Raw genomic sequence first — 20,210 nt, forward strand, 5'->3', positions numbered from 1 at the left:
AGACATAGCACGCTGTCTGAAGATATACCCATTGTCATCATATTTAATTAATCTGCAGCTCTCTTCCTGAAAACTACACAGAATTTCTATGGTTTTCTATATTAATCAAAATTTTTATCACATTTTATTTATTTTTTGTGCATGCATATAAGTTTTGACATGTATGTATGAGTGAAAGTACATGCCATAGTATATGTGTGGAGCCACAGGACAGTCTGTAGAAGTCGGTTCTCTCCTTCCGCCCTGTGGATTCCAGATGAACTCGGCTCCTCAGGCTTGACAGTAGCACCTTTACCCACTGAACCGTCTCACCAGACCTAGTGTTTTTCCATATAGAATTAGCATTTTGTCAGGTAGTGATGTAAGCCTTTCTCCACCCTCTTCCTAACCAGCAGTGTATCAAACACCGTGTTACCATCTCCCAGGAGTCTTTTGGAAGCTAGTTTGCATATTCATGAATAGAAATAGATGTTTTGTTGATGCATGTAGTGCACATTATTTTACACTTTAGCTCTTTTTTGGTTTTATGACTCACATCTTGAATATGCGTGATACTTGTACATGCAGACTTGACCCTGACAAAAGCAAAAGAAGGGAGAAGGGGTTTTTTGTCTCCCAGTTAATCATGGCAGGAACATTAAAACAGCAGAAGCCTGAAGCAGCTGGTCACACTGCATCTGTGCTCAGGGAACAGAGAAGGGTAGATGTGTGTGCTCAGCTCACGGTCTCCTTTCCATGAAGTACACAGGCCAGGGAATGGTACTGCCTAGAGCGGCTGTGTCTTCCCACCTCAGTAACCTAATCAAGACAGGCCCCCACAGCATGTCCAGAAGCCTGTCTCTGAGGGGCTTCTAAGTCTCATCAGGTTAACTGTTGAAATTAGCCATCATACAGACCTATTATATTTTGACAGACTGTTCTATTTTATTTAACCAGGTCACAGTTCATGGACGTAATAGCCCTTGATATTATAAAATATGCTGTGATACGTCATGAGAGCAAGGACATCTGTAGGCTCTATCCAGGAAATTCTAGATCTGTTCATTTTTATAGATTTCTAGATTCTGGTGTCTCTAAATAAACTGGTGTCTTTACTATATAACTGAATGCTTAAAAGTTTGTTTGAAGTGTTGGCTTAGAACCCAAAAAGCAATTTCCTGTAGAAATGCTTACTTGAGATTCTTCTTGGAAAGTCCCTGGGTCCATTTCCCATGCCGTGATATATGGATGTGTGTAACGTGGGTCCTGATGACTAGCTTTACTAAAGAGCCCAGATGCTCTCAGGAGGCTCAGACTGTATGCCAGACGGTCTTAGAGGCCAGCACTGCTCTGTGGCCACCCATCAGTCTCATGTTAGGACTCAATGCTCCTGTACCATAGTTACTTTAGAGCAGAGACACCTTCTATCAGCAGGCAGAGATCCTCTGCAGTGCCAGGAACTAAGCTGCTTAAAATGGGAAATCATTTGGATTAACAAGAGACTGAGCCTCTACTCCTAAAGAGCATGGAGTCAGGGAATCTGGCTTCATCAAGCCTAGCTTGTGGTTTCAGTTGGGCTATGGCCCTGGTCATTCACAGGTATTGACTGGATGCTAACTAGACAGGTTCTTTCATTTGAGAAATAACTGTATTTGAGATGCAGACATATGAAGGTGATTCTATGGAATATTTTTTATGGTTAGCTTAATATGCTTCTGAGTTTTAGAAAGGATAGAGTCATTAATTTTCTTTACCAGATGACGATAATAATCATAGGACCATTTATTTCATCAGTAGTCCAGAGAGTCTCACACACGTCTGCTGGCTTATTTCCTTTTTTTGAAGTTTGGATGTTCATACATGGAAAGAATTTGTGCGTGCGTGCGTGCATGCGTGTGTGTGTGTGTGTGTGTGTGTTATACTATAATAAGTCTGTGTGATGGTTTTTCTTAGAGGGAGCCTACAGCTCCCAACAGTGTCTCATGTACATACACAGTGATGGAGAAACATTATTTGCCAGCTCGGAATTACATCTTCAGCAGAGGGCAGTATATCTCCATGAATCCATGGGCCTTTTTTTTTTTCTCCCAAAGTTTTGAATGTGAATAGCATTTCTGTTTTTAGACTAGGAATGTTAATTAATCAGAAAGCATATGATCTTTTTAGCATATATAATGAGATGCATGCATAGATTAAAAATCTGGAAAGCTTTTAACATTTCTTTTTTTTAACTACGTGACCAAAGTTTAATAAAACAATTTCTCCTGTTACAGATTTGTTTAATATTTATGTTGAAAGTATAAACAGTTGTAGCTGACTTAAATTCTGTCTAGAAAAAAAAAGCTATGAATTAACAATCTGTAATTTTTATGATGGAACCAGTTGAAAAATGAAGAAAAGCTCTGAGAGGTTTTCATACTTTGCAGCTCTTTTTCTTGTGACTTGTAATATACATGACAACTGACTTTGTGTTTCACTGAACAATAGACTATGGCATCTGTCTGCATCATCATCATTAGTGGTTTTTGTATATGCAATTTAGTTTTCAGTTTCCTAGAGTAAGATTTTAGGTTTCTTTTTCTTTTTCTTCTCAGATGTTTTTAGTCTTACACACATGCTGAGACTTTGAAATGTGGTCAGTATTCTGTGTGTCTTCCAGAAATGTGTTTATTATTGATATGATAAGCAGTGTCTAATGTTTAGGATAAGCATTTAATCCCTTTTTTTTTTCTTTTTGATTGCATACAGTTGTCACTCTGGTCCTCCCCTTCAGGAGTGTTCAGTCCACTGCTGAGAACTTGTGTGCTTATTATTTCTACCTGGGTGACAGTGCGGGGTCCTGGACATCTTACAGGCACAGAGTTAGCCTAAATTTCTGTTTCTCCACTTAGTAGCTGTGTGACCTTAGGCAGAATTCTCAACCTCTCTGAGTCCTGACTAACTCATCTATCAAGAGAAAATTCACCTCTGAAGCACAAATGAAATCATGTGTTCCCAGGATGAAAGGCCTTTCTCTTTGCTCAGCCTCCCTTACCCACTTTTGTCAGAAGCTGAGGAACATAAACAGCGGTGCTAGAAGAAACACATCATTTCTCCTTGTGTGTGGTGTGGCCCTAACCCAGACATTGACAGTCATTAGGACTCGGTGGTTGTTGATTGTAACCAACAATCAGCTAAAAGCAGCGAGAGCGGCAGGGTTTCCTGATGCCACGGGGAGTCTGAGTGAGATGGGTTGGGCTTGTGAGGCCTGGAGCAGCTGTATTTATGGGCCTTAATCACCGCTGAGGTTCTCCTGCCCATGAATCTTCCTTCTTCCCATTTTGTGTCACAAGCTTTCTGCACTTGCACTGTGGTGGCATCTGTAGCCCAAAAGGATCTTGGGAGCTGGGCTTTATTTCTTAGACACCAATTTCTATGGGTGTTTTTTATCTTTAAAGAGAAACAACTTCAGATTTAAAGAAGTCATCACTATTCCCTTATCTACCAGGACTGCTATTAGCAATAAATAATTTCAGCTACTTTACAGAAAGCCAGAGCTTTCTGCACTGTGGCTGTATTTGAAGTTGCCTTCATCAGAACACTTACACAATGCTTTTCAGCATCTCTCCATAGGTGCAAGTCATTCTCTCGTGCTCACTATGATTTTCTTTTTTCTGCCTTTAAAAGCTATACTTTGTTGATGTTTGAGGACAGTTTCATGCCACTTTCTAAAGAGTGACGCTCCTGGGTTTTGTTCAGGGTTACTGATCGGGTGACCATTGGTGACTTTCAAACAAATACTATCTCGGCCATTTTTTCCTAAGATTATTGTATAGCGTTTTCTCTTGACTTATTATTGGGAGTGATGAGGTTTCAAGAGTACAAAGAGTTCCATGTAGTGCTACTTTTCAGGTGCCTAAATCATGTCTGTAAAGCAAAATGGGTGGGCATTTTGTTTGTTTCCATGGCGACACCCTCATCTGTTGGTAGCCATGACTGCTGAAGGCTAAACAGTGTTAAAGTTGATTCAGTCTTTGGAGCTGAAGCTCCTTTGATGATACTTGACTGAGTTATGGCCCCTGTGTTTCTGTGACTTGATAGGAAGACCTCAGGCTTTTGCTGGAAATCTTGGGCAGTGCGCATGCTTTCCGCTTATGATGTCTTTCACTATTGCTTGGCATCGTTTCTTTCCCAGCTTAGGTATGCGTGGAAGGCCAAGTATTCTGTTTAGACTTATTTTAAACCATTCAAAAGTGGTAAACAATTTTAAAACGACTACTTAAATTCCACACCAGGATACCTTAAGTGACCAACCAAATGATGATTGAGAAAGGATTTGTTTTTATTAAAATTGTTACTATTAAGTACCAAAGAAGATGATCAAGTTTGTAGTCTCTTTGAACTTAGATATTACTGAAGTAAAAATGACTAAGATAAGCCCAGTGGCCTCCAGTTTAATGGTTCAGATGTTAGCATGCCTAGTTTTTGTTCCTTTGTTTAAAAAGTTAAGCTGCTAACCTTTTAATCATAAAAGACTATTTTAATGAATTTGTATGATTTTAAGATAATGACATTTATCTTTAGCAGCTCTTTGAATAAATGCTTTCTATAAAGTTATAGATAGAAGGACTACAAAAACTAATAAAAATGTGATTTGAGACTTGAGAATTTATTTATAAAGGAAACATGAAGCCACTAGTGGAGAGCATGCCTATAATCCTTGCATGTAGGAAGCTGAGGCAGGAGGATTAAGGGTTCAAGACTAGTGTCTCAAACAAAAAATCATATGTTCAAATAGTGGATTTAATCGCTGCAGTTTTTACATTTTCTGTCTGAGCTGTATATGCATTAGCACCCTGTTGTGTGGCTTTTCCTGAGGAGACACGGACAAACCTGTTTTCACCTCAGAGGGGTAACATCTGACCTATGAAATGGTCCCATCTTAGTTTAGCTTGGTGAAGGGCTTCTTACAGGAGCATGTGTGACTCAGGGCGGCTGCATAGCCAAAGAGCTGTGACAGCCTGGTGACACACGAAGAGCCACATTCTTGGAGTTCCCCGTTCAGTTTCCAGGCATTTTCAGTGAAGGGTCTGCTCCCCCCAGCAGTTTGTTTAGAGTTTATGTAACTCTGGAGAAGGACTTCCTGAGTTTTAAATTTTGTTTTGTTTTGCTTTGCTTTATTTTTGAGACAAAGTCTTACTGTCTAGCCCAGGCTCGTCTAAGAACTCACTGTGTAGATCAGGCCAGCCTGGAACTCAAGAGATCCACCTGCCTCTGCCACTTGAGTGCTGTGACTAAAGGCATCTGCCACCACACCTGGCTAAGTCTTAAAATTTTATGAGTCTTGTGGGGTTCATTAGCTTCCTGAGTCCCCAAAATTTCTTCAGTTTCCTGAGTTTTGTCAGCCTCCCTCTTTGCTTTCAGAGGGGATTTGTCAACTCAGAGATAACTACAAAGCACATCCTTGTTTGGTTGGCCAGAAAGGTGGGAATTACTTGACTGGGTGCTTCTGGCACACTGTCTTTCTGTTATCAGTATGTCTGTCTGACTGTTGTCCTCTTGCTGAGTTAGAGCTGGGCCAGCCAACATGGTAAGAGGATTTTTATTTTTTTACTTTTTAAAATTTATTTATTTATTTTTAACCTCTGAACCTTCTCACATTCTTCATGTGTACCCTCATGATTTGGCAGCAGGAAACTACAGAGCCTGTCAAACCAGGCCTCCAAAGCTGAGTCACTTTTTCCCACAGAGGGGAGTCACCAAATGAACTCTGTGCTCAGAGGAGTTGGAGTAGGGGACTTGAGGACATTTTCAAACTTCCCTCAGTTGGTATAAAAGGGACTTATCAGCTTAGTTAGCATCATCCCCCAGGTCCTCAGAACTTTGAAGGTCAAATGTGTGATCATAGAACTTTGAGCTGGAAGGGTGTCGTTGCTGCTGCCTCTGCACCTTCGATAGAAGGATGTGTATGACTGTGGTAGAGTTGGCGCGGTCTCAGGGAGAACGCTAAGGAGTCATGGCTTCCAGATAGATGCCCATCCTCTCAGTGGTTTATAGGACAATGTCCTTGGAGGTCTGCATTGGAACTGGGAACTCAGTTGACTTCTCTATTGTGTGGAAGAGAACTGAGAAGGCAAGCAACCAGCTTGACTGGACAGTTACCCTCTTTTTCATCTTCTCTGAAAGCTGAAGGAAGACATTTTGATGAAAGCATGACTTTCCCCTGACTTCTAAAAGACAGGTCATTATGACATCCAGAGAGGTTAGCGGGCTTGTGCGTCTCCATGTGGCAGCATTCCAGAAAGTGTCTGAAGAAGTGAGTGGGCATAGGTCCATGTGGGACCTACAGAGGCATGCAGCCTCTGCCACCTAGGAACACTTAAGAGGGTTCCTTAGGCCAATTAAGTATGCTCTAAGTTTTAAATATCTCTTTTACAGTTTGCATAGTATATGGTATCTCTAGAATATGAACTAAAACATCCTTTAGGAAAATTCTTTTTTGTGTGTGAATATGAATGATTTGATGATTTTCAGAAAAAGATGATCTTGTGGCAAAACTCGTCAGGGTCACACTCAGGATCAGCAGTGTTCATTTCTGACTCACTACCTTTGGGGATCTTGCTTTTATTTGCTCTTGTTACAGTGACCACGCCTCTCCACTAGGCTTCCCAGCCTCCTTTCTTCATGGTGAAACTCTTAGAGTATTTCAAAAAATTGAGAGGGCTGTCCACATGCAGACAAATGCTTGAGGATGTTTGCTTTCCTCTTGCGAATGACAATTTCTGTCTCAGGTTCTCGTGTAGCCTGGGCTGTGGCTGCTGATGCCAGATGGCACCGTTTCTGAGGGAAGAGCTGGCTTTTGCTTAGAAGTAATACCCACAGACAATGGCAGATTAGCATAAGCAAATGTCAGTGAGGAAACACAAAGCCAACAGTCTGCCATCTTTTCTTCCCTTCCTAGGCCATGGGTGTTGAGAGTGACCAGGAGATTGTGCAGATGATTGGAACAGAGGAGCACGTGATGGCTGCATTTGGGCCCAGCTTGGAGGAGTGCCAGAAAGCTCAGATCTTCACCCAGATGCAGGTGTGTCCTCTCAGGGTGTCCTTTGCTTGTGGATTGAGACAACTGCAGCACTGTTCATTCCAGAAAGCCATCGCTGCAGAGCCTTGGAGGTGTGGACTTGGGAAGGCTGCCGAGGAGAAGAGCAGCACAGAAGTTCTTTTGACTCGCTTCTGTAAACTGGAGGAATGAGTTTGCCTGCACGGTGTGCATCGTCAGTCTACGTGGGCAGGAGGCTTCCTGTGTGCTTCGGTAACAAGCACCATGTCCCCTGTTCATTCAAGGGAATAGTACACTCTTAAAATTCTGGCAGTGCTAATCTGAGATTTGCCTGTATCATTTTCTCTTTACTATCTTTTTGGTGTTGGTGTTGGGGCATGTTGCCATGATTAAAGACCATGTCCAAAAGCAAGAAAAGGAAGATTTCGTTTTTGGTTGGAGTTCCAGAGGGGTAGAGACTGTGACGTGAAGGCAAGGAACAGGAAGCAGAAGCAGGAAGCTGGCTGATCACATTTGTGTCCACACAAAGGAAGTAGCAAGAGAATAGGAATTGGGGCAAGGCCACTGTCACATCCTCCCCTCCCTCCCAGTGACATACTTCCTCTAACTTAGCTGAACTGCTTGAAGGTTCCATCACCACCAACTGGGGACCAAGTGTTCAGATACATGAGGGGAGACGTTGCTCATGTAATACTACAAGGACCAAACCCAGGGCTTTGTAGCAGCTAAGCAGGCACTCTGCCAGTGAGCTGTGTCCCTAGCTCTTCATATCCGCTCCACTCCCAACTTCTAACTGTATCTGTTCAGTCTTCATCCTGTTTTCTGAATTTCTCATTACTGTAAGAGCAAGAAAGCTTCAAGAATAGTTTCTTTTATTGCCTCGGGGTCTTCACTGACCTCAGGTTTGCATGGTGAGACCCTTGAAATCTGAGGACAAGACTCTAATATGATGTTAGGGAAATCCATGTGTATAAACATACTTTAAAAAATTATACTTCTTAAAAAATTGTACTTCTTTTTTTAATGTGTGAGAGTTCCAATACTTGGGCTTTTTTGTAATGTGTTGGCTTACAGTAAGTCCATGGTCCATGTGGCAATCCTGTGCCCTCAGGGAGCTAGTGCTTTGCCTCTGTAGAACTAGAACAGGCGGTTTGAATTTGTCCATACGTACATTGTCTAGCCTGTGAGATACAGGAAAATACAAATCCTGGGTTTCTTTCTTTGGTTACCGGGGATGAATGTAGAGAGAGCATTCCCACTTAATGTCTGTTTGTATGTTTTGAAATCAAGTCAGTCTTGATGTTTTTTAGATTAAGTCACAGTCTTAGGAAGTTTAATGTCACACGAAAGTATGCATAATTCCAAAGCACAGCTCACTATAGATTGTTTTTTGCTGCTTTCCTCTAACTCTGTGGTTAGTGGATAATTGACTCAAATAATTGGAGATGAGAAGACTGATATCAGCACCCAGCTGTAGGTTTATAGTGGAAATCTGGGTTGTTTCAGCTATCCAAGTCCTTTCTGTAGTTGTGTAAATTATAGAACCTAAGACTTCAGAATCACCTAGTTTAGGGCTTTTTAAAACTTGCTAGGAATAAAATGATCTATTATGAATGTATTGGTTACTTGAGAAAGACTTTAAACTGAAGTCACTTTTAAACATTACCAAGCTGTCTAGTTTAAGACAGTGTCTTAATCCTGGGCTTATTTAGGTTTTGTTTTCTCTGTAGCTCCTATAGCAGTCTTCCCATGGTTTGGTTTCTTTGTGGGAAACTCTGTATCCCTCAGTGACACTTTGATGAAGAGTTGATGGCTGCCTAGACACACACACACAAACATATCTATGGTGTCTCAATTCCCTACAAACAATTATGCATCAATTTTATAGGAACAAGACAATTTAGAAATCAAAAAGGAACCAGGCAGTGGGCTCTAGTACTTGGTTATTTTTCATGATGTCTAGTTTTTGTTTTTTATAGGCACTGAAGTATATAGGGAATAAAGTAAGAAGACAAAGAATGTGGGGAGGTGGACCAAAGAAAACCAAAATAGAAGAAGCAAGAGAGCTCCTGGCTTCTACCATTCTGACCCACGTACCAGTGAGTATTGCCAGCTGTGAGTCGTGCTTGTAAGACTCAGGAACTCCTTCTAAAGACTCTTGAATAGTGGTTTATGCTCTCTGAAGTGCATTCTAAAGGGGACTGCACTGTCCCACTGGGACTTAGCCCCCATCAGCAGAGGTTTCAGTCAGTATTGGCTGAGATCATCCCCAACACCTCGAATTCCAGAGTTTCCATTGTCCAACTTCCATTCCTTACAAGGAAGTTCATCCATGTTTGCTTTGTTTCCTGACTAGTGAGTGTACAGAGAGAAGGCTGGAGTCTGTCTGCTGGCCGTGAAGTAGGTCCTGTTTATTTCCTGGTAACCTATCATTATAGGTCAGCCATGGCATGTGGTGCACGGGCAGGAATCAGCCTTTCTCGAATTGAATGTGTGTGCTCCTTTTGCTAAGTCACAGTTACCAACCATGGATGATCTGATTTCAGGGTTGCAAACTTCAGGGAATGTGTGGAAGTGGACTGGCCTGTGGTGGCAATCAGGTTCAGGTTTCTAACCTTAGGACACTTTGAGCAAACAATACATACATCTACACTGTTCTGTGGCTTCTGGTTATGTCTGTGATCTAATTCAGAGAATTATAAAGTTGTTATTGAAGCTATATCTGAACTGAATTTTAAGCTCTTTTGGGTAACTGAAAAGAGTTTAAAATCAGAACAACAAACGTTGGTCATGGGAACAGGCAGTAAGAGCTTTGGAGCCAAGATACGGTTGTTCAGATCCTGGTTTTGAACTCTTGGTTTTCTTCATTAATATAATGAAGTATGGCTACTTCCTCCCCAGGCTCTTGTGATGATTCAGAGATTCAGCTTATGCAGAGAGCGCTTGTTTCCCAGTCCTCCAAGATGTTGTAAGAGCCTGGCTTACCTTAATACTGTAATGCAGAACAGGCCTCCTTGACACTGCAGGCTGTGCTAAATTTGGGTCATAAAGCACAGTTCCTTTGCTCTTTTGCAAAGAGACTGAACTACTGTTTTTAAATGTGGGCTATACATATTTCAGTAAAGAATAGATGAATTAGGAAAAGACTTAACAGTTTTCAAATATTTTAAGACATTTTTTTTTAAATCTAAGTTAAAATTTTGAGATAGGAACGTAAGATATTACCAAGGGAAAGCAATACTGTTTGTTGTTCTTTAAGACCAGGCTCAAGAGGACCCCCTGGACGACTGCCTGGGAATCGGCTAGCAATAGTGACACTCTGCCGTAGACCCATGGAGTCAGAAGCTCCAGCGTGAGCCTCAGTCTGGCCGTGTATATTCTACAAGTCCCAGGTGCCTGTGCCACAGACACAGATTTGAAAGCTTTCACCAGTAAGAGTGGTGAGATCCAAAAGGTCCCAGGGTTCTGTTGACATTGATTCCAGCATTCTGTGCTCATTTTAGAGCTTCTTACTCACTTCAGGTCATTTGTGTTCACGCCGCCCAAGGAATGTCTCACCTGCTCTTGGTTGTCTACAAGTCATGTAGACGGTGAGCGTTCCCGCTTCCCCTGTAATTCTTTATAGCATCCCTGTGTTCAGAAGGGATTTCAGTTTCGGTCTGGGGTTGGGTTTCTGGCATATAGTAGTTAAAGGGGAGGTAAGTAAAATGAGTTACATGGTACAGCGGGAGTGGTTGCTATGAATATGTTTACTTTTGCCTCGAAGTTCACTAGTATTTTTATATGTGAAAGCCCAGTGTGAGCTGGGCTTTGTTGAAGATGAAAAATGTAATTAATAAAATCTTTATTTTTCTCATTGATAAGCAAAACAACCGTTATTGGTTATTCAGTGGCCAGAAGAGTTAGGTGATCAATGAAGCTTGCCCAACATTAAGATCAGGAAAATAGAATGCAACATAAAGTTTTATAAGTACTGAGAATATAAATTATTTATTATCACTGCATACCAAAGAGCTTCAGACCTCAGTGGCTGAATATGACCATGTTGTATATCATTGGTCTGTGTTCACTAGCCTGAACCCTGACAAAGCCCGCTCAGTCAGTCAACAGGTTCTCCAGCACAGGAGTGAGGATTAAAAGAAAAGAGCCGATTAGACAACATTGTAGCATGACCCCAGCCAGTTCTGAGGCTGAAGGCTGAGGCAGGTATATTTTTTCCCACTTTTCTTTTAAACCATTTTAATTACATGCAAGTATTTAGGTCAGTTCTAGGTTGAGGAACCGGCAATACAATAGATACAAATAGTAAAGGAACAAACCAGGCAACAAAGTCCCATGATCACTGTTTCTAAGGGCTCATCAGGATGACAAAGATATCTGAGCCTACTTCCAGGTCCTAGCCCACAGTCATGTTCATGCCTGAGGCCTACTTCTTTGTTCTAGCCTAAGACTTGAATTCCTGACTGAAATTACTTCTCTGTTTTAGCCTAAAATTAGGTTCCTGCCTGAACTTACTTCCTTGTCATTACCCAAGGTCAGATTCCTGCCAAGCAGCCCCAAAAGCTCTCCACAGCTCTCCCAAAGTTAGAGAGAGGTTCTGTCGTGGGCCTATCATGAAGTTGCAAATGGTAGCTGAGAATGGAGTCATCTGATGGGTTTCCTGAGCTGGATGTCCACTGTGGCCTCCTCACTCATAGCAAAATGCATGGCCTTTCCCACAGTGTCCGATGACTCAGGGCCCGAGACAGGTAGTGAAAGCCCAGTGCACTTAAGAATCAGTCTGGAGCTGCCGTGGCATCATTTCTGTTATATCTCAGTCAGACTCCCCACAGGCCAGTCCACAGTGGGGCGTGGCCGGCAGTCTGCAGTGGGCAGTGGCTGGCAGTCTGCAGTGTGGGCAGTGGCCGGGTGACGTGGAGGACATGGGAAGTAAAGCAGTTACCATAGTCATCTTTGAAGGAAAAGTAGCTCAGGCAGTAGATGTGAGATGGAAAGTCTGTGTACCTCTCTGGAAGTTTAGACTGGCTGGATTTCCTAAAGTAGTGAGAATTGTAGCAATCTGTTGCTTTCTTATTTGAATGTACTAACATTGACTCTTTTATCGAGGCACCTTAATTTAGGGTACACCGTCTCAAAATGTTTCTCCGACTTCTGACTTTCAGGTGAAGGAATTCAATTTCCGAGCTAAGTGCATCTACACTGCAGTGATGGTGCGAAGGGTGATCCTGGCCCAGGGAGATAACAAGGTCGACGACAGGGACTATTATGGCAACAAGCGGCTGGAATTGGCAGGACAGGTGGTTTAATGATTTTCATGAAGAATTCGATATTCTTTGATAAAATTAGTTTTGTTGTCATTTTTTATCTGAATGCATCCCAATCAAATAGAATCTGTATGTAGTTTGAAGTATAATTTTTCACGAGTTACTTAGATTTTTTTTTTTACTTTGAAAAGTCTGTGTTCTAACTATTTCTGTAATGCGTCTCCTGTGCTATGCCTTTTGTTGAGCTGTTTACCCTTGTTCCCTGCAATATTGGAAGTGAAGCGTGGCTTTAAGTGATATGGTTTACTCAACTAACAAATGTTTCTTAGACAGCTCTAAGTTCCAGGCTTATGCCTAGGTGGAGGTGCCAGGCATACAGGGGAAAGGTAGACAGAGAGACAGAGGGGTGCGTGTGTGCGTGCATGTGTCTGTGTGTGTGTGTGTGTGTGAGTGTGTGTGTGTGTGTGTGTGTGTGTGAGAGAGAGAGAGAGAGAGAGAGAGAAAGCGCACCTGCTCACACTTGTGTGTACATCATTCAGGTGCCACAGAGGTCAAAGCTTCACGTCCCTTGGAGTCACAGGTGGTTGTGAGCTGCCTCATGTGAGTCCTGGGAACCCAAGTGTCCTCTGCAAGAGCGGGAAAGTCTCTCAACCTCTGAGTCATCTCTCCAGCCCCAGCTCATTTCTTAAACCAACGTGAGCTGATCGGATGGATAGGCAGAGATGGAGTGAATTTCTTTGGTTTGGATTTCATTTTACATGTGATAGGAGCTGGATTTTCAATGGCAGAGAACAGGTTTGGAGATAAACAGGCCAAGACTAGGCTGGCCAGGGAGGTGATAGCAGCCAGGTGAGGGTTTGCCAGCTGGGAGGGTAACACATTGAGGTTTTGTGTGTGTGTGTGTGTGTGTGTGTGCATATGTGTATCATGGAGGTCAGAGGATAACTTGCAGAATGGTTCCCCCTTCCACGATGTGGGTCCTGGGAATTGATCAGGCTTGGCAGCAAATGCCTTTACCCATTAAGCCATCCATCTTTCTAGTCCCACGACTACATTTGAAAATTAGAATTCAGGAGTTAGAACAGTTTTGGGCTTGGGGGCGCTGTGTGGGTAAAGGCTAGCACATTCAGAGCAACACTCAACACTCGCTCTGAAGGGAGTCGTGCTATTCCTGTTCCTCATCCTCATGTCCACCATCTTTCTATTAAAACAATCAAGCTGTTAAGTGAGTCCTTAAAAACTGGATTGTTTAGAGGAATACAGAAGGGAGCAGGGAGGAGGCTAGAAATTAGAATTAGAAAGAGGACTCCCACAGCAAGAAAACACAGCTTAGTGAACAGTGTAAGCACGGAGAAGGTATTGTGTTGGAAGAATATGTAAAAACAATAGCTGCTGGTGCCCACCCTGGGATGAGGCCGCTGGGAAATGGGCTTCAGCTTTAGATAACTGAGTTGTCTCCTCCGGCCCAGTGAGCTTTCCCTCAGTCTGACTGTCACCAGAGGGCTGCCAGGCCAGCTGCCAGTAGGTGTTAGCAAAACCTACTGATTTCAGGCTTAATCTCTGCACCTACCTTTTCTTTTTCGGTAACGTGTTCATTATTTGCTTCGCGTTACCCTGTTCTTTGTCTACACATTTTTTGTTTCTAATGCAGCTTGCTTTGTATGGGAGAGATATGGAATAGCACCAAAATCCAGCACCCTGGAAAGCCAGGGATTTCCATCCAGGGACAAAAGAATGCCGTCCTGACTTCAGAGATTGCCTAATCCCAGCTGTTCTGATAATGTAATTAAGGCTGCCTAATGTCTTTAATTTTGCAACCAGTTTGTGTGAAAGGGAGAATTTGGCACTCTGAAGGCTTAAACACTAAATAGCAATCTCAAGGCGCCTAATTAGAATTCTCTGACATTAAGCTAATTGGTGAAACTGTATTTCAACGGCTTAACTTCTTTATTAATTTTTTTTTTTAGCATTTTCATTGAAAATCAATTGACGAGCTGTCAGCAGTTTTTCCTTAAATATCATTTTCTTAATGGTGCTTCTGTCCTCATCAGGAGGAAAGGCCTCCCAGCAGAAGTAAGAAGTGGTGAATGTTAGCGAGACTTCCTACTCTCACTTTACTTCCGACCTAGATATTGTGGTTCATTGTGTGGCCTAGCCTTGCGGCCCCTGCTTGCTCTAGTGACTGGACAGCATTATTTCTCTAGAGTTGAAACTTCAGAGAGGAGAAATGTATTCCTGTAACAGTTTTGTTGACTATGGCTTCCTATTCATTAGTGTTTAGCACTGGGGACATTTTCTTGTGTTTGAATCAGGAGGCCACAAAAGATTCAGCTGGGATCCCAAAACACTTTTTCATAATTTGAGACAAAAGCAGCTAAGTGTAAGGGGCTAATTAAAAGGAGTGCTGGGCTTCTGTGGTCTGCTTAAGGGTACTTGATTCTGTTCAGGATGCTTATGCAGGTTCCGTTGCAGTGCCCACAGGAAGTGGCTGGAACCACTTCTGTAGCCCCTCACCCCTGCACCTGCTCCCACTCCCGTTCTTTCTTCCCATGACTGAAGCTGCTGGGCCTGACTAGAAGAAAGGATTAAGCTCAGGGAGGAAGTTTTCTTTTAGAACACTTTTGTAAATGCAGGTCCAGGACCCTGGCTTCCTGATCTGCAGGCTTGGCTTTAGTAGAAAAGTAGACAGATGCGTCCAACTTAAGGGGGACGGCAGTTAAAAGTGTTCCAACTTAGGAAAGTTGTCTTGCAGTTAAGGAAGGCTCGGTTGTTTTGAATAATTCTTCATTCAGAGCCACAAGTCTGCTTGCCCATTATAAACACTCAGGAGTCTCGTCAGGGTGGGATTCAATGAAACATTCAATGAAACAGCAGCTTCTGTGCTTTCAGTGAATCTCAGAATTCCTCTTTAAGTGAGCCATTGAAATGTTTCTCTGATTGACTTAGTCACAAACAGATATATTGGACTTTTTTTCTTCTGTTAATTAAAGGAGAGCTTACATGGGAAATGTGAATATAATTGTGACTGAAGATGGTGTTTGTAATATCTCCCATGTTTGTTATTGAAGAGCTATGCCAGCTCCCGTTTCTAGTATAGTAGCTACTTAGTCTTTTCTCTCTGTGAACTTTGGATTCTGATATTTTGTTTCTCTGTTGCTTGCCCTAAGCAGCAGTTTCATTTTCTTAGACCTGACAGTTTTGTTCGCAGATATTCAGGTGGAACCAGGCTTTATGCCTGTGTCATGTGCGGCCGGTGGAGGACAGCCATTGGTTGTCTAGTAGATGCTCAGAGGGTAGGCTGAAGAGCAAGGCCCAGTGGGGATCTGACCTCTCAGGGCTGTGACTTTCTGGTGGCTCCACACTCTAAGAGTCCATGTTCTCATGGACAAGACTTAAGGCCTAGATGCACGAGGCACACTGTATCAAAATGGTCACAAGCCTTGTCCATGTTTAGGTGCTAGGGGTACATGCCCTATACCACATACAGTTTCTTTAGTTCAGGGCTACCCAGGTTAGGGCAAAGTTTATTTCTGTAATTTGGATTTGCTCCTTGTGGCTCTCTGTCCAGGAGTTGCTCTCACTCTCCAGCTGTTTACATTTATTACCTGGGATTGCATTTTCTCTGGTTCTTCATCCAGTAAACCCAACAAGAGAAGTGATAGGGCCCTGGGTGGGCGGGAGGGGAGTCTCTGCAGCTCAGGTCCTTACCTAGAGCCGTCTCACAGTATGGCTTACTCCTAGGTGAAAAGTCTTAAACAAGAAATGTAGCCATGTTTGCCTGCCAGTGCCTTCAAAGATGACAATGCCTTGTTCAGACGTGATCTGTCTGCAGGCAGGTCTGTCCGTTAGGTGCTGCTTACCCTATAGTTCTGAAACAACCATCTTACATGGTTTCAACTCCTCTTGTTCTACCCATTTTCTTGGTTTTTCAGGACCAAAGTATGTGAAATTTGTTATTTAATAGGACTTATTTTAACGTAATTTTTAGCAAAAATGAACTCTCTATCACATAGACTGTTATGAAGGGTACAGATGTAATAGTCACTGAAAGCTACTTCTCAGCTTAGCCTGTTGCCAGCACCATTCCATTTACCTTCTGTCCATCTCTCCTGTCTCTGTTGCTAGAGATATTTCCATTTATTATTAGCTTGATTTATTACAGTGTATTTTTGTTTTAAAGTTTGTTTCTATTATCTTTAAGTATGCATACATATGTGAGCGTGTGCACATAAGCTTAGATGCACATGGAGGCTAGAAGTTAGATCCCCTGAAGCTGCAGTTCCAGGCCAGTGTGAGCGGCTGGCTCTGGGTGCTGGGACTCGGGTCCCCTGGAAGGGTAGCACACCGCTCTTAACTGTTGGTCCATGCCTCTAACCCTGATTGCAAAGTTTAAAACATTTTATTGCAATATAGCTTTTATTTATTTTTGAGCTTTGTAAAATAAATTTCTATCATATACTTCATCTGGGGTCCACTGTTCTGAATCCAGGAGCCAAAACTAAGGAACCAGAGCCCTGCATGTAGCACAGGAGCCGGACTCAGGAGAGGAAATGACCCTTTCTGTTCTATTAGGGTTCTCTGTGTTAGAGAATACCTGCCCACATCAAATAAGGATGAAGGTCAACCTTCTTCATTCGGTTTACTGATTCAATGCCAGTCTCTTCCAGAAATGCTTTGTGAGAATTGACACCTAAAATTAGCCCTTACATATTATTATGTGCTTGTTGTAGTGGGAAGAGAATCCAAACACTAAGCCACTGAGCTACCTTCTCACTGACACCTGTTTCGAGATTTGTTGGGTGCATCAGGGTTTCATTGTGGCTCAGACTGGCGTTGAACTCACTATATGTCCGTGGCTAGCCTTCTGCCTCTTTCCTCCCAGGTACCGGGATTGCAGAAGTGTGCCACAACACCCAACCTCCTGATGATGTGTTTTCCCGTGTATGAACATGCCTGACTGGGAGTTTGTAGAGACTAGAGAGATGCTCTTGAACATTCCGTTTGCTGGCCGGGCTGCTTGATAGGTGATGGTGCTGTGTGTCAGGAAGAGTGTGTCTGCTAGTGTCTCCCTTTTGTGCTGTCCAGACTGACGGCTGGGTTCAGGGGCTGGAGTCCCAGATCTTCTTCTGATGGCTCTCAGTTGATGAGGATCAGTTCCATTTTTCACTATTTTCCTTATGATGTGGAATGTCATGCTATCTAGTATTTTTATTCTAATATATTATTCATTATCTAGAATTTTAAAAACTTTTCATTATCATATCTTTGATTCCATTGAGACATAATTTATGTGTTAAAGGTAAGAAAAAATGCTAGCAAAAATTATTTTTTTAAAAAAAATTCTCATTATGTAGTCCAATCTGGCACAGAACTCACAAAGATCCACCTTCCTGTTCCTCCCCAGTGCTAATATTAAACATGTATGCCAACACACATGGCCTCTAAAATGCTTTTTTAAAAAGAGTTTGCAGAAGAATAATTTAGTTCTCCAGTTTGTTGCAGAGACAGTGAAATGTGTATTAGTTTCTATTTTTTACTTAAATTTGACATTGGCTTCTCCATTTTTCTTAACATATGAGTAATCAAATAAGTGACTGGCAGCTTTTGACCAAGACTGCATTTAAATCTATAGGACAATGTAGGCAGAACTAACTTCTAAATAATCATTTACTTGGTGACTGTGGACGTCTCTTTTATTGAGAGTTCCAGTCGTTTCTCTTGACAATACTTTAAATACAATTGCTTTCTGTTTATTGGACTTAGATCTTGCAAGCTTGCTAAATCCACATTTTCTTCATAATGTAGTTTCGTTTAGGGTCCCTGTGATCCTCTCTGTCCATGTGTTATCCTCAAGTAAAGACAGCTTTACGGCTTCCTTCCCATTATTGATAACCCTCAGTACCCCATTGACCTGCTTGCCTCCTCCACTGCTGTGCTGAATAGGAATATGAAGATAGCCGTTCTTCCTTGTTCTCAGTTTTGTAAAGAAAAGCTATCCGTTTCCTGACCCTTCCCGTTGGGCTAGGCCCCTGCTGTGTAGCTGTGCAGTGATCCTTGGCCTGAGCAGGTTTCCTGCTCCTCCCCCAAGGAAGCTGGGTGTGGGATCCACCTCATCCCTCTGGCATCATACCTATTCCCTGACATTAGTGACCAGAACATTGCTGGTCTTCCTGCTGTTCCTTGTTTCTAGGTGTAAGGCTTGTGGATGGCAAGGAAGGCTTCTCCTCTACCTCTGCCCTTCTCTGACTGCAGGTTGCTCTTGCCTCCTGGACATGCTAGGCGGAAGGTTTCCTGACCCTTCCCCAGCTGCTTACATATTTACTCCATATACAAGAAGATACAGGGAACTAGATAAAGTTCAGTTGCCTTTGTTCCAACAAAGATGTCTTCCTCATGGTTTTTCTTACTGTTTTATGAGCAATCCAAGGGGGAAGAAAATAAAACTTGTGAGTGTTAAAGACTAAAGAGTTCTAAACTTGCATGATAATCCCCAGTTGGCCTTAAAGTCAGCTGTAGGGCTTGGCCATGTCTTTGGTGGTCTCTTTGTTCTTGTTGTACCACTTGCCTGTGCCTTCAGACATGGAGGTTACTGGAGTTGGAGTCTCATTTAAGAGGAAATACAGATGAGACTTTGTAATGGTTTCTCTCCTTGAGGGTTTTGTTTTTCAGATCTTGCCGTGATGTTGTACTAGTTTTTTGTTCATTTTCATTGGTTGCTAATGTACTAGGATATCTGAGCTTATCTAAATATTACTTGTATAGGTTGGAATTTATAGCTAATGCCAGTGGTACTGTCCTTATACAGCTAAATATAGATTTCAGTAAGAAACTGATTCACATCCCACACACCTCGTTTTGGTTTTTGACACAGGGTTTCTCTGTGTGGCCCTGGCTGTCCTGGAACTTGCTTTGTAGACCAGGCTGGCCTCACTTCTGGTGACTTGTTAGAAATACAGATTACGGTGCTTTCCTGTGATCTGCTGAACCTGAAACTCCACCCTGACAGCGTATGACTGCACCTGCCAATGTTGAAGCCACTGCTGCTCTGGAGGACAGAGCTGGAGAGCAGAGCAGTGGCAGTTTTCTAAGGAGCTGTGGCAGCTTACTGCATACCAGTAGTGCAGAGAGGCTCATCCTGTCTTCCGTATTCTCAGTTCTGTCATCTCAGTGCCTTTCTTTGTAAATTAGAAGTTGGCCATTTGTCAGTGAGCAACATCTCCGCTCTCATTCAGCATTCCTGCAGTGTTTAACATATATTCATCAACAGTTTGTATGTATGCATTATGTTGAATTTTTACAAAAAATATTGTTTTCGGTTTTAAAATTTGTCTTAAAAATAAAACCAAGCCCTTCATTAAGAGCTAAGCGCAATTGCTGTGTGCTTTTCTTCCAGCTCTTAGCTCTTCTTTTTGAAGATTTGTTTAAAAAGTTTAATTCAGAAATGAAGAAGATTGCAGACCAAGTGATTCCTAAACAAAGAGCAGCCCAGTTTGACGTCGTGAAACACATGCGCCAAGACCAGATTACCAATGGCATGGTCAATGCCATCTCCACGGTGAGTCTCCAGTCTGCTTTGCAGTTTGTGACTTCATTAAGTACACTAGAAATGGAAAAGACTCTGGGAACCCATGGGACAGAGGCAGAGATCATAAAGGACGCATTTACATCAAAGGCACAGAAAATCACACTCTCTGAAATCAGTGTAAAGTTTAAGGGTTCTCAGTAGCAACCCCTAAGCCAGTAGTCTCATTCAAGACTGCTACTGTCTGAAAACGTTAAGTGAACATTTTCAAAAGTAATTTCTATTCTTTCCTTTAATTTTTCCTATTATTACTTTTAGTTTTTTCCTATTTTACCTATAGTTTTCCTATTTTTATTAACTGTTAAGTTCCTACTGGGCTTAATTCACAATTAAAGTATCATGTGTG

General features: G+C 42.3%; 1 protein-coding gene across 2 annotated transcripts in view; it reads left to right on the plus strand.

The window, feature by feature from the left end:
- Nucleotides 1-20,210, plus strand: part of Polr3b (RNA polymerase III subunit B) — a 93,309-nt gene that overhangs the window by 16,790 nt on the left and 56,309 nt on the right. For both annotated transcript variants that reach the window (XR_003712580.1, XM_028776983.1), the window contains exons 10-13: nt 6,920-7,042; nt 8,998-9,117; nt 12,181-12,315; nt 19,676-19,837. Coding sequence is in view for 1 of the 2 variants with exons in the window: in XM_028776983.1 (XP_028632816.1) it covers nt 6,920-7,042; nt 8,998-9,117; nt 12,181-12,315; nt 19,676-19,837 (540 nt within the window). In the remaining variant the exon portion in view is untranslated. The remainder of the gene's footprint in view (nt 1-6,919; nt 7,043-8,997; nt 9,118-12,180; nt 12,316-19,675; nt 19,838-20,210) is intronic.

Source organism: Grammomys surdaster, unplaced genomic scaffold, assembly GCF_004785775.1.
Source record: "Grammomys surdaster isolate TR1022 unplaced genomic scaffold, NIH_TR_1.0 275, whole genome shotgun sequence".
NCBI lineage: Eukaryota > Metazoa > Chordata > Mammalia > Rodentia > Muridae > Grammomys > Grammomys surdaster.